Here is a 14,374-nt window from a genome sequence, read left to right as displayed (position 1 = left end):
CTCAATCTTCAGTTATCTTGTTTGTTTATTTTGTATTTCCTCCCACTAGTATATAAAATCCTGAGGGCATGAAACAGTTTCACTGCTATTATTTCAGCATCATGTATAGTCCATATCAATAAATATTCCTCATAGGAATGGCAGAATAATGTAAGGGCAACCTGAGTTTTTGCTTTTATTTGCCACAGATAAACTATTATTTAAATTATGAGTCTTAGAGTAAAACTTTTACAGATCAGCCAATTCCTCTACCTAATCTACCTCAACTAAAATAATGAAAAATATCAATATGAATTTGGTGAAAACTTGCACAATATACAATAATGTACTAAAACTTTATAACCTGGCTTCAGCAACCTTCTTGGCTTCATCTCTGGCCACAAACACACCTTAATTTGTGGCCATTTCTCTTTAGTAAATATAAATTATTCAGACTGGCTGCAACTCAACACATGTATGGCAAGAGAAGAAGCTAAGAAGACGGCTGAGGACAAATCAGGCTTTTGCACTGGACTAGGTGTTTATGTTTTAGTTTAGAGAGTCAAAGAGTTTTTTAACAAAGTCTGTATACTTTAAGAACAAACAGGGCATCTGATCAACTGGAAAAATGAGGGATTAGGGCTTCCCTGGTGGCGCAGTGGTTGAGAGTCCGCCTGCCGATGCAGGGGACACGGGTTCGTGCCCCGGTCCGGGAAGATCCTACATGCCGCGGAGCGGCTGCGCCCGTGAGCCATGGCCACAGAGCCTGCAGGCTCCGCAACAGGAGAGGCCACAATAGTGAGAGGCCCGCGTACCGCAAAAAAAATAAAATAAAATGAGGGATTAGATTCAGTACAAAGAAAGATCAACACCTAAATACTATAGACACAATAATATTTTTGCTATCATAGAATCAGTTTCGCATTTCTTGTGTGACAGACTAAAATTAGCTTTTTCCTTTCCTCTTTGAAATTAGGATTTCAAAGGTATTATACTGAAGTCTACATGTGTTTTTCCCAAATCTACCCCCAGAGAAAGTATGTGAAGTTGGCCTGATAAAATCCTGTGGAATCTTAGTTAGTATACCAGAATCTAGTAACTGTTCTTTCTACTGATAACACATTCACCTTATCAAATTCATTCCAAACTCTATCACATTTTTAAAACATCCTCTCTTGGTCCATATGCTTGCATATTCTATTTTTATTTCCAAAATGAAGTCTGCTTTCTAAATAAGTGCACCCCTAAAACGCTGCAAGATATATACTTTGTTATTGAAAATATTTTCCCATTTGTTGTCATTCTATAATTGGGAAATAGATTTTGGGAAATGTTAACACTTTAATATGAATTTTCAAAATTAATACAAATATAACAATCTTAACTTTTTAAAAATAATGCCTATTGTGCAGGAGGCCCCAGTTCTCCCTTCTTCTTACTATAAGCCTTTTCTTCACTTACCTAACCTATCAAAACTTCAGATTTTGTAGCCCTCTGATTTTATTTCAATACTTGCTATTAAAAGTCTCAGGAAGGACAAAAAACGTTAAGGTCTACTTTCATTAGCACATTTCTTGGGCTCTACCATAATTGTTTTTCCATTAAAAAGGATTATTTGGAGAAAAAAAAGGGAAGAAATATAAATAATCAAACTTCCTTTCTGAGCCTTTAAATAATGTACTGACCAGAGCAACACTTCAGGTAACTCATGAAGTTCTGTGTCTCTAAACTAGAGTCAAAAGTAAAGCTAGTTTCAGTTCTCAGGAAAAGCCCCACTCCTACAAGTTTTACCTCTCTTTCTCAAATCAGGAGTCAACATGTCCAGGGTGCAGAGCTATAGGCACAGCAAATAAAACCATAAAGGGAAAAACTAGATCTTAGAACCCCAGTGAAGTCACACCACCTGCAAACCAAAACAAGTCATGTCTTTTCTGAGGAAGATTGTGTATAATATGGGGAATGAGTATTAGAGGATTAAAAACTTGGAGAACCACTGAAGGGATGAATAATGCGCAATCTGTCTCAGGAATCTCCTAACACAATTCACATCATAACAAAGCAGTAAGCAGTGGAAGAGACTAGCCCTTACCCTATTTACCCATACAAGTGAGCTGCAATATAGAGTTGCAGTATAACATAGTTTCATACTACTTCTTAAAATAAGCAAAACACAACAGAAACTTACCTTCAAAAAGGGACCCAAATTGGTATTTTCCACTAAAAAATTTTGGCAATGAATATACAAGTGCTCCCAATCCTATCATAAAGGATGCAAATGCAAGCCATCTTGGTTTGTGTCCTCTTTCACCAATGAATGATACAAATAAAGACAACAAACAGAATGCGATATCATAGCTTGATGATATCAAGCCTGTCAGGGAACTCTTCAATTCATAGCGCTTCTCAATAGTGGAAATGCTAATATTTACTAGGCCATTTACCACCATACCTAAAAGAGAGAAGAGGAAATTTAAGTGCATTATTACAACTTTACCATATAGATTATGATTATTAATGACATACTAAAATTTGATTGTTTGTTTCTTTTGATATTTTTAAATGTACCAATTTTAAAAATCTCAAAGTTTCAAAGCTAAGCAAGCCAAACATATTTCCTTTACAAATCAGCTCGCTTTTAAATTATACACTTGTGAATTTTCAGATGTTAAATAAAATTGATGCTTATCACATACTGAATTATAACTAACTTCATTTTTCTTTAAATGACATAAAGACCGGTAAAGTCTCATGAGGCTGGTTTGCTAGAGAGTTCCAGGTGTAGCATAGTCCCATGGACCTCGCTTGGAAGAGTACAAAAGGTAGAGGTGATTGAGAGTTCAAATACTAAAACTGCTCAAATTACTCAATCTTTAAACATATTTATAACATGAGATCCTTGACTTAGTCTTAAGAAAGGTGAAATTGAGTTCTCAAACCTCTATTTTCTTTTAGCACTCTTTAAAGTTATCATTTAAAAGTTCCTGGAGCAAAAATAACAAACTGAAAGTCTTATTTTCACCACTGGCATTCTAAATAAAAGGCAAAGTAACAGAAAAAAGCAAAATAAAAAAACATTATACTTCATCTGCTCATTATAACCATGATGAAGGAGTACAAGATAAACAAGGAAAAGCTGAAAATCCAATTTGACTGACAACGAAAATGTCCTGTTTGGATATAGATTAAATATACAGAAGTTTAAATATTACTATAAAGTGAAAATAAAAAGCATCTGATCAAATTACAAAGTTTTTAACTGATTATTCCTTTTACTTAAGAGGCTGCCATGAATTGTTTTCATTAATTAATTAACAGAAAGAGTATATCCAAGTCATGACCTCTATAATCTCTTCAAATTTTGCTTTATCAAGACTGTAACTAGGAATGTATTTCAAGAAAATTTATATAAGCTTTAAAAGTCCTAACATGATTTTTACTTTTATGCCAGTTTAATAAATCTATAAGCCAATTTATAATTCTTAATGTTTTAAGAAAAAATTTCTAAGGTACCTAGGAATGACACATTTATAAGGAGATAAGGTTGTCTGAGAATTTGAAAATTTCCCATCTAAAATCAACTTTCCGACACCCTTGCCATACTGATTAAAAGTCAGTCATTAGAACTCACTGTTTTTATGGTAAAAAATTTTCTAAGAAAGCAAATTTGCAAACTCTTGTGGAAATATAGCACTTTAAGCCTATGATCCCAATGTGAATTCTATGCTACACAAGTTCCAAGAATTTTGCTTTTAAAAAAAAGAAATTTCATGAAACATTGCATACTATGTCTATTGTAAATGCATGAAGCAATGAGGTACATTAGGAAATTAAGTGCTAAGAGAAATCCTGTTTATCTTTGAGAAGTGCTGGGTTAAGTAAACTCACTTGACAAGTTTTGGGTCTTTTTACCAATTAATCACCTATTACTATATCATGGAAATGGTCTTCCCAAGGATCTTGTTTGAAAAACAGAATAATAATCTTTTCACTCATTCAGACTTAAACCCAAATAAGAACTTACTGGGTCACTTTCATCACAGATTATGCTTCTGAAATTGGAGATTTCTAGGTAGAGTAGCTCCAGGCTAAACTTGACACATTTCTCTAAGAATTTCAATTATATTCAATAATAATTTTAAACAATATTTTATATTAAATGTAAAATGATATATTCTGGAATAATATTGAAATTTCAAAATACGTTTAAGGTAATACACAAGACAAGGAATTTTTTACTTGTGCCCAATTTCTTTGAACTTTGCATTCCCTTGACACTAAGATGCTTCACAATCACTGATTTTGGACAACTGAGATCAAGATGTTGAGAGGTGGCCAACTTTGGTGGGGACAAGAAAGGTGGAAAAGGAAGTAACTCTTTAGCACAAAACTGTCCCTAGTAGAAGAGCTTCAGACTCACAATCAACAAATATTTACTCAGCACCTAACCTGTGCAAGGGTCACTGAGTTGCTTTAAGACAGTGGAGCAGGAATAAGAACAGGAAGAATATATTTAGATATAGTCTTCTGTTAATCTTAAAAAAGAGCAATTTCAACCCACCTCCTCCCCCCATTTTTTTTTGGATTAGATTTCTTTCAGTCAGTCCTTGATTGCCTCTTTACAAAATATTTTTAAACTATGACTCAAGTGACCAAAAAATATCTACATACTATCAAATTCTAGCTAACCATCAGCATGTCCTTGAAGATGCTGCACTTTAATGCCCCCCTCCTTAATTTGTCGCCTTAGTGTAACTTCCCATTTCTTTCATTCCCTGTATGCTTTCTTTCAGGAGAGTCATAGTCCCTCTGCCCTTCTACTCACTCCTCCAAATCAGGCTTAGATTGCAGACTCCTGAGGGTATAAACCTGGACTTTATCAGTAACTCCCAAGAGAATATAAAAGAGATCCTTGAACAAACAACCTTACCAGTTAACAACGCCTGAAGCCTTTGCGGATTTACTCACTGGGCTCCACGTGTGCATCCAATACACTCAAACTATACTCACAAAACACGAATGCCTAGATCTAACCGATACCATATATTTTCAGCAAGTTTCTCCTTCGAGAACCACCCTACCTCAACTGCAAAGTTATTAATTCTTCTCTTCCAGAAACAACGTAAAAAAAATCCTTTTAATAAGGGGATTTAGCAAAATGTATGTTTTTGTAACGTACAGTGGATCTCCCCCGCCCCACCCCCCAGCAAAAGGTTCCCGAAGAAAGGCTCCACTCATCTTCTTTGTAGGAATCGAATCTTCTAGACTGAGGTAGAACACTAAAGAGAAAAAGCTTGCATGGCCCGTTTTAAATGTTTCCATAAAAGAGAAGCTAAAATGTAGATGCCTGAACCTCATTGGTTGACATCGGCGCGAGCGCTTCCAAGTCCCAAGCCTGGGGCCACCTAGCTCGGCGCGTCGACCCCTCGGGCTCGCGGTGCATCTGCCGTCTCCTCCCCGCCGGCCCTCCGCGCCACCCTCGCCCCGCGCAGGCCCACCGCCCTCTCGAGCCGGCTCTGGACCTTACCTTGCGTGAGGGCCAAAAGGCAGTAGTGAAACAGAAAGCCCTGGGGCGTGTTGCAGCACTGGAGACACTGGGGTTGGAAGTTGCCCCACCCGCAGGGCCCCTCCTCATACTCTGACAGTGACTCTGGCCCGGACCGCTCCTGGGAGCCAGGAGGAGTTACTGAAGAAAGAGGTGGCTCCGGGGACTTCTGGGGCTCCTGAGGCTCCTGCGGCTGCGAACCCTCTCTCAGCGGATTGGTGGACAAGACAGAGACCTCGACGGAACAGGGCAATGGACACAAACGGCGCGGGCTGTCTGGACTGGAGGCGACGAAAGCCGGGTTCCTGATGCCTTTGCAGCCCTTCATGATCAGGGTGGGTTCTCCCGACTCCCGTGCGTCGGGAGCCGCAAAAAGCTAGGTCCCGCTCTGGCTCCTCCTCCGGGCAGGTGGCAGCGCCCCCGTGCGGGAAGAGTTCCCGCCTACCGGGCGTCGTCGGCAAGGGCTCTCGCCGCCGCCGGGACACTCCTCCGCCAACTCGCGGCCGCCTGCGGCGCAGAACGCGGGCGTCTGGCCCCGCGGTTGTGCAGTTGGCGCTCCGCCGCGCCTCACCTGTCGCGTGGGCGTGCTGCCCCGCGGCCGCCACGGGAAGGGAAGAGGGCCCTCAGCCCACCTCGCTGCTTCCCAGAGCCCAGGGACTGAGAGCCAAATAAAGGCTGTGAGAGTCTCCTGGCCCTAAAGTTCCCCCTGGGTGCTGCCGGGAAGGCTGTAAACACAGTTGCATCAGGAGATCGTTCAAGAAAGTATCTGGCGGTTTTCTTCCCTTGCTGCTTACCAAACCAGGCTAGGTCTGGACTCCAAGAATCAAGCAGCCGCAGGTACAATACTTTGGATTCCATGAGCCACGTGGTAAGACTTTCACCTGTAACCCTCCCTAGAAACGAAATCCCCACCCGCCCTTCAACACCGCAGTCATTAGCATCACGACAGAACCCCTTGTTTTAGCTTTCACTTCCCCCAAACTGAAGGAATAGGAACTCAGAAACTTTAAAGCCGTATATATAATATTCTTTCTGCTGTACATTGCCTATCTTAAGATTAACAATAGTGATAGTCATGTAAATAATTTCTACCTGTGGAATAAATAAGAAAAACACTTTGAAGAACTGAAACCATTATGCTAATTGTAGTTACAATTCATTCATTCATCCTTTCATTCATTCATCAAAGCATATTTATTTCCTGAGTGCCGAACACTGTTCTAAGTTCTGGGGGTACAATAGTGCACAAAAACTGACAAACACTCCTACCCTTATGGTACTTTCATTCTAATGGGAGACAGAAAATAAGTAATAAATATGTAGTACATCTCTACAAATGCTATGGAGAAAAGTAAAGCAAGGACAGGCTGGAAAGTGTGCGTGTGTGTTAGGGGAAGGGGGAGAATTTGATGCAATATCTTAAAGAGGGTGGTCAGGGAAGGCCTCGCTGAGAAGGTGATATTTGAGCAAAGAACTGAAGAAAGTTAAGGGAGGGAGCCTGGTATATTGGGGAAGTAGTGTGACTGCGGTGGAATGAGATGGTTGGAGAGCAGTGGGAGTTGAAGGCAGGTAAAGGGGTGCAGGTGGGGTGAGGGAGAAGTGATTGGGGCCAGACCCTGTAGGCTATTATAAGGACTTTAGCTTTTATTGTGATTAAAATAGGAAGGTTTGGAGCTAAGGAGTGACATGATCATGGTATGATTAGATTTTCAAAGGACTCATTCTCTGTCCCCTTCTAAAGATACACTAATACATCCCAAAGTAATATATTTTAAACAGAGACATTTTTAAAACTATATATTACAGTCTTTGAACGTTTATCTTTCCCTAAATGAACTATTTATTCCAATAAGGAACATAATAAAAACCACAAATATTTTCTTTTTGCTATGTAATCAGGACTACATACACAAAGCTGTTATGCTTCATAAGACTGCAGATTGTTAAGGAACCTACTTCCTCAAATCTAATTGTTGGCTGTAAAACTTCTCAAAGAATATGTCTGAACTACCTTTAGCAAATTTAATAGAGGTCTCAGATATTACTGGATACTATACTGGTATATATATTTTCAGCACGTTAGTACTATTATTCATTTATAAGGGTCCTTTCATCGAAAGTTAGAGTACTTCACTAAATATTAATTAATCATGCTATCAAGTTCTAGAGATAGTTTTCTAGTCTTCCTATCTGCATTTAACACCTGGCTGGTTGCCTAGCCAAGAAGCTACTTCTAGATTCAGTGCTAATACCTCTCAAATAGCAATGATTTGGTAGCATATGATGGTCATATCCAAGTGTAGCCTTAAACCCAGAGAAGAGAGTATGGTGATGGAAAGTTTACCTCTCATCCTGAAACAAGATGTTTTTATTTATAACTGTAGACAGTAGGCTCACTTAAAGTGGCCTAGAGGAATGTTTTCCAAACACTATTACCTTTTAATGAAATAAAGTAGAATTCAGAAGAAAAAAAATACACAGTGCATGACATAGTACATTTTCACAAGTACTATTTTGTGAAAATTTTGTTTCACTTATATACACCTATTTTACTGAGTTGAGGATTAAGATATAAAACATTTATCTTATTTTGAACAGACATACACTCTGTTTTTTATTCCCTCACAGTCAAAAAAGGTCTAGACTGGCCTAGAACCTAAGGAAAGAGCAGAAGTAGGAGCTAACATTTTTTTAATGTCTGCTATATATCCCATTATTAATCCTTACAAGAGCAGTATCTATTAACATCTTCATTTTACATATTAAAGAAACTACATTCCAGAGAGGATTAGCAACTCTTCCAATGTCATATAGCTAATAAATAGCCAACCTTATTAAGGATTTGAAATTAGTTCTCTCAGTTAGGTATCTTCCCTGGACTTTGCATTTTCTCTCTTATAATTGTTACAGCCTGTCTTTGTGGTTAGGATTATTGCATAGCAATTCTGAGAGATCAAAACTCCTATTTATCTCGTATTGATGAGATTTAGAAGACTAAGGCTGCTCTGAATTCCCCAGATTTGGCAGATATTCAAATTAGGCTTGGTATGTAATCCTCCTAGGCCTTCTACCGAAAAAAGTTTCGACAAAAATAAACTTACAGTGGTGTTTAAATGTGTAGATATGATCACCATTTTATCTATGAAACATGAATTAATTTAACCAATCAGCAAAGTTTGCTTTGTTGAGATGTAAATACATTCATGGTTTAAGACTATTTTGCAGCTTTGAATGAACAAATTCAAACTATCAAAATCAAAGTAGCATAATCTTTATGCACTTAAATCCATAGTGTCTAAGGAGAAATCTCCACTGTTGCAGTGAGGAAGAGTAGAATTTTGTTGAAAGATTAGCAAAAGCGCTATTGCTTCGTGCTGAGTACTTCTTGGTCTTCATGAAATAGTTATCAACACTACTTTCCTGTTCCCTTAAGTTCAGGTTTACAACAAAGAAAACAAAACAACTTCATGGATTTTGTCTGTGATAATTCTGTGGAAAATTGTCATTTAAAAATTCTTTGTTCAACCTAGCGTAAATCTAATGAGCATAGTCAAAATACCATCTTAAGTTTCAGGAAGTAATTAATAAATTGCTATTCTTTTAGCAAATTTCATTTGCTATATTTTTAAACTGTGGAGAATGGGAGAAAGAATAGTATCCAGATTTTAAAGTAGAATTCCACCAATGTACACAGAAGCAGATGTCCCTGCCTATGGGTTTCATTTTCTGGGATGTGCAGCAGGTCTTCCCTATCAGGAACTGGATGAACCTAGGTAAAGTGGCTTAATGACAGAAGCTTCCAAGACTATCCCACCAACTCCCCTTGCTCTGATTCCATGCTGAAAAGCATTCTAAGGATTATATTTTTGCCTTACAAGTAGGTATGCCTATAGGGTGAAAATGTACTTATATGCCTATTTGAGTATTTTATCATATTCTTTTCTGTTTGCTTTTAATTCCTTATTAGTTCCCTTCCAGTTTCAGACTGCTGTGAAATCTTTAGCAGTATAACACTATGAGGCTCATAGAATATTAAAATTGGAGGGATCTTGAGGAAGGCTGAATGGAAAGATGGTCAAACGCAGATATTTTCGAGATAATGTAAAATTTCAGCATTCATATACACAATATTATATATAAAATGGATAACTAATAAGGACCTACTGTATAGTCCAGGAACCCTTCTCAATACTCTGTAATGACCTATATGGGAAAAGAGTAGATATATATATATATATATATATGTATGTATAACTGTACAGCAGAACCTAACACAACATTATAAATCAACTATACTCCAATAAAAAATTTTTTAAAAGAAAAAAACAAAGCAAGACAAAACAGAAGGAAGCAACACCAGAAAAAAAAATTTTTTAAATCCCAACATTAGGAGAGGACTGGGGTTGGCAGCGTGAACACAGCCTGCAGGGGGTTAGTGCACTACGGCTGGCCGGGAGGGAGTCCGGGGAAAAGTCTGGACCTGCCGAAGAGGCAAGAGACTTTTTCTTCCCTCCTTGTTTCCTGGTGCGCGAGGACCAAGAGGGGACTAAGACATTTAGAGAGGAGCTAACACCCATCCTTCTCAAACTCTTCCAAAATATAGCAGAGGGAGGAACACTCCCAAACTCATTCAATGAGGCCATCATCACCCTGATACCAAAACCAGACAAAGATGTCACAAAGAAAGAAAACTACAGGCCAATATCACTGATGAACATAGATGCAAAAATCCTCAACAAAATACTAGCAAACAGAATCCAACAACACATTAAAAGGATCATACACCATGATCAAGTGGGGTTTATCCCAGGAATGCAAGGATTCTTCAATATATGCAAATCAATCAACATGATACACCATATTAAGAAACTGAAGGAGAAAAACCATATGATCACCTCAGTAGCTGCAGAGAAAGCTTTCAACAAAATTCAACACCCATTTATGATAAAAACCCTGCATAAGGTAGGCATAGAGGGAACTTTCCTCAACATAATAAAGGCCATATATGACAGACCCACAGCCAACATCATCCTCAATGGTGAAAAACTGAAAGCATTTCCTCTAAGATCAGGAACAAGACAAGGTTGCCCACTCTCACCACTCTTATTCAACATAGTTTTGGAAGTTTTAGCCACAGCAATCAGAGAAAAAAAGGAAATAAAAGGAATCCAAATCAGAAAAGAAGAAGTAAACCTGTCACTGTTTGCAGATGACATGATACTATACATAGAGAATCCTAAAGATGCTACCAGAAAACTACTAGAGCTAATCAATGAATTTGTTAAGTAGCAGGATACAAAATTAATGCACAGAAATCTCTGGCATTCCTATACACTAATGATGAAAAATCTGAAAGTGAAATCAAGAAAACTCTCCTATTTACCATTGCAACAAAAAGAACAAAATATCTAGGAATAAACCTACCTAAGGAGACAAAAGACCTGTATGCATAAAATTATAAGACACTGATGAAAGAAATTAAAGATGATACAAATAGATGGAGAGATATACCATGTTCTTGGATTGGAAGAATCAACATTGTGAAAATGACTATACTACCCAAGGCAATCTACAGATTCAATGCAATCCCTATCAGACTACCACTGGCATTTTTCACAGAACTAGAACAAAAAATTTCACAATTTGTATGGAAACACAAAAGACCCCGAATAGGCAAAGCAATCTTGAGAACGAAAAACGGAGCTGGAGGAGTCAGGCTCCCTGACTTCAGACTATACTACAAAGATACAATAATCAAGACAGTATGGTACTGGCATAAAAACAGAAATATAGATCAATGGAACAGGTCAGAAAGCCCAGAGATAAACCCACGCACATATGGTCACCTTATCTTTGATAAAGGGGGCAGGTATGTACAGTGGAGAAAGGACAGCCTCTTCAATAAGTGGTGCTGGGAAAACTGGACAGGTACATGTAAAAGTATGAGATTAGAACACTCCCTAACACCATACACACAAATAATCTCAAGATAGATTAAGGACCTAAATGTAAAGCCAGAAACTATCAAACTCTTAGAGGAAAACATAGGCAGAACACTCTATGACATAAATCACAGCAAGATCGTTTTTGACCCACCTCCTAGAGAAATGGAAATAAAAACAAAAATAAACAAATTGGACCTAATGAAACTTCAAAGCTTTTGCACAGCAAAGGAAACCATAAAGAAGACCAAAAGAGAACCCTCAGAATGGGAGAAAATATTTGCAAATAAAGCAAGTGACAAGGGATTAATCTCCAATATTTACAAGCAGCTCATGCAGCTCTATAACAAAAAAAACAAACAACCCAATCCAAAAATGGGCAGAAGACCTGAATAGACATTTCTCCAAAGAAGATATACAGATTGCCAACAAACACATGAAAGAATGCTCAACATCATTAATCATTAGAGAAATGCAAATCAAAACTACAATGAGATATCATCTCACACCGGTCAGAATGGCCATCATCAAAAAGTCTAGAAACAATAAATGCTGGAGAGGGTGTCCAGAAAAGGGAACACTCTTGAACTGCTGGTGGGAATGTGAATTGGTACAGCCACTATGGAGAACAGTATGGAGGTTCGTTAAAAAACTACAAATAGAACTACCATATGACCAACCAATCCCACTACTGGACATATACCCTGAGAAAACCATAATTCAAAAAGAGTTATGTACCAAAATGTTCATTTCAGCTCTATTTACAATAGCCTGGAGATGGAAACAACCTAAGTGTCCATCATCAGATGAATGGATAAAGAAGATGTGGCACATATATACAATGGAATATTACTCAGCCATAAAAAGAAACGAAATTGAGTTATTTGTAGTGAGGTGGATGGACCTAGAGTCTGTCATACAGAGTGCAGTAAGTCAGAAAGAGAAAGACAAATACCATATGCTAACACAAATATATGGAATCTATAAAAAAGAAAATGTCATGAAGAACCTAGGGGTAAGACAGGAATAAAGACACAGACGTACTAGAGAATGGACTTGAGGATATGGGGAGGGGGAAGGGTAAGCTGTGACAAAGCAAGAGAGAGGAATGGACATATATACACTAACAAACGTAAAATAGATAGCTAGTGGGAAGCAGTCACATAGCACAAGGAGATCAGCTCAGTGCTTTGTGATAACCTAGATGGGTGGGATAGAGAGGGTGGGAGGGAGGGAGATGCAAGAGGGAAGAGATATGGGAACATATGTATATGTATAACTATTCACTTTGTTATGAAGCAGAAACTAACACACCATTGTAAAGCAATTATACTCCAATAAAGATGTAAAAAAAAAAAAAGGCACGGATGGTAGGTGCTACTAATGAGAACAAAGCAAGAACCGAGGCATTGAAAAACAAAAAATCCCAACATTAAACATTTATTAACACCACTAGATCTTATATTAACTAAATAAATGCGGAAAAGCAATGAAGCAATCTAAGTGATCTTCCTAGTATTCTTCACTTTAAATGCTCTAGAAAATGTATAATTAAAAATCACAAATTATAGGGACTTCCCCGGTGGCACAGTGGATAAGATTCTGCTCCCAGTGCAGGGGACCCGGGTTTGATCCCTGGTCAGGGAACTAGATCCCACATGCATGCGTCAACTAAGAGTTCGCATGCCACAGCTACGGAGTCCGCCTGCTGCAACTAAGCAGCCCACGTGATGCAACTAAGGAGCTGGCAAGCCACAACTAAGGAGCTTCCCTGCAGCAACCAAGACCTGGCACAACCAAACAAAAATAAATAAATAAATACTTTAAAAAAACACAAATTATATCTTAAGAAAAAATTTAATGCTGACTAGATTTTTTTTTTTTTTTCGCGGTACACAGGCCTCTCACTGTTGTGGCCTCTCCCGTTGCAGACCACAGGCTCTGGATGCACAGGCTCAGCAGCCATGGCTCATGGGCCCAGCTGCTCCACGGCATGTGGGATCTTCCCGGATCGGGGCACGAACCCGTGTCCCCTGCATCGGCAGGCGGACTCTCAACCACTGCGCCACCAGGGAAGCCCCTAGATTTTTTTAATACTGCTTTGAATTGCAGTTTCACAGAAAAAATATATTTATATTTAGGAGAAATGCACCTACATTTTTCTTTTAGTAATACTAAGCATAAATCATTAAGAGATACATCCATAAACATGACTGATCATAATTTTTAAAAAGAAAATATGTAAACATTTAATACAATAATCCCATAAGAAAGCAAACTCAGTAGGAAGTGAAAAATGAATGACTAGTATAATATTTACTATATAGTACCAAGTTAAGCTTTTCACTAAGTGATTGTTATTATAATTCACTCAAAACACTATGAACTTTATAAAAGCATACTTATGATCAAATATCACAACAGTAGATATAGTGAAGAAAGCATAATTGGATTTATATATCAAGAAATGCTTTAAACTAGAAGAAATTAACCTACTGTAAATTAGTAATTAGGATATTATTTCTAAAACATATTTCTTTTCTACTTGAGGTCTGATTTTGATGCTATCAACATGCTATGATTCTATAGGATATACACAATCACAATGTCATAATCATAACAAAATGCCACCTTACTGAATAGAGAAATAGCCATCCTGCCACTCTTGATAGTCCCATCACATCCACAATTTAACCACTATCCATTTCTTAACAAAGGAAAGGAGATAATGAAGGTTACTAAAATTTAGATTTATAAAACTATACAAGACCGATTTCATTTGTTCCAGCAGTCTGCTTCTAGCAAGATTAATGTCAAATACACCCAAAAACTCAATGCAGTCAGAAGCAGAAAATAGGCCAATAACAGATAAAGTGATAGCAGTGAGTGAGGAATTTTCATAAATTCTTTC

General features: G+C 38.0%; 1 protein-coding gene across 1 annotated transcript in view; it reads right to left on the bottom strand.

The window, feature by feature from the left end:
- SLCO4C1 (solute carrier organic anion transporter family member 4C1) overlaps positions 1–5,863 on the bottom strand; it is a 62,426-nt gene extending 56,563 nt beyond the window's left edge. Inside the window, exons 1-2 of the mRNA XM_004281314.4 lie at positions 5,504–5,863; positions 2,165–2,428 (exon numbers count right to left, since the gene is read on the bottom strand). Of these exons, the coding sequence (XP_004281362.1) occupies positions 2,165–2,428; positions 5,504–5,849 (610 nt within the window). The 5' untranslated portion in view covers positions 5,850–5,863. The remainder of the gene's footprint in view (positions 1–2,164; positions 2,429–5,503) is intronic.
- Between the last annotated feature and the right edge of the window lie 8,511 nt (positions 5,864–14,374).

Source organism: Orcinus orca, chromosome 3 (assembly GCF_937001465.1).
Source record: "Orcinus orca chromosome 3, mOrcOrc1.1, whole genome shotgun sequence".
In the NCBI taxonomy this organism is placed as follows: Eukaryota; Metazoa; Chordata; class Mammalia; order Artiodactyla; family Delphinidae; genus Orcinus; species Orcinus orca.
The sequence above is the reverse complement of the archived record's forward strand: the minus strand, read 5'-3'. Positions and strand labels throughout refer to the sequence as shown.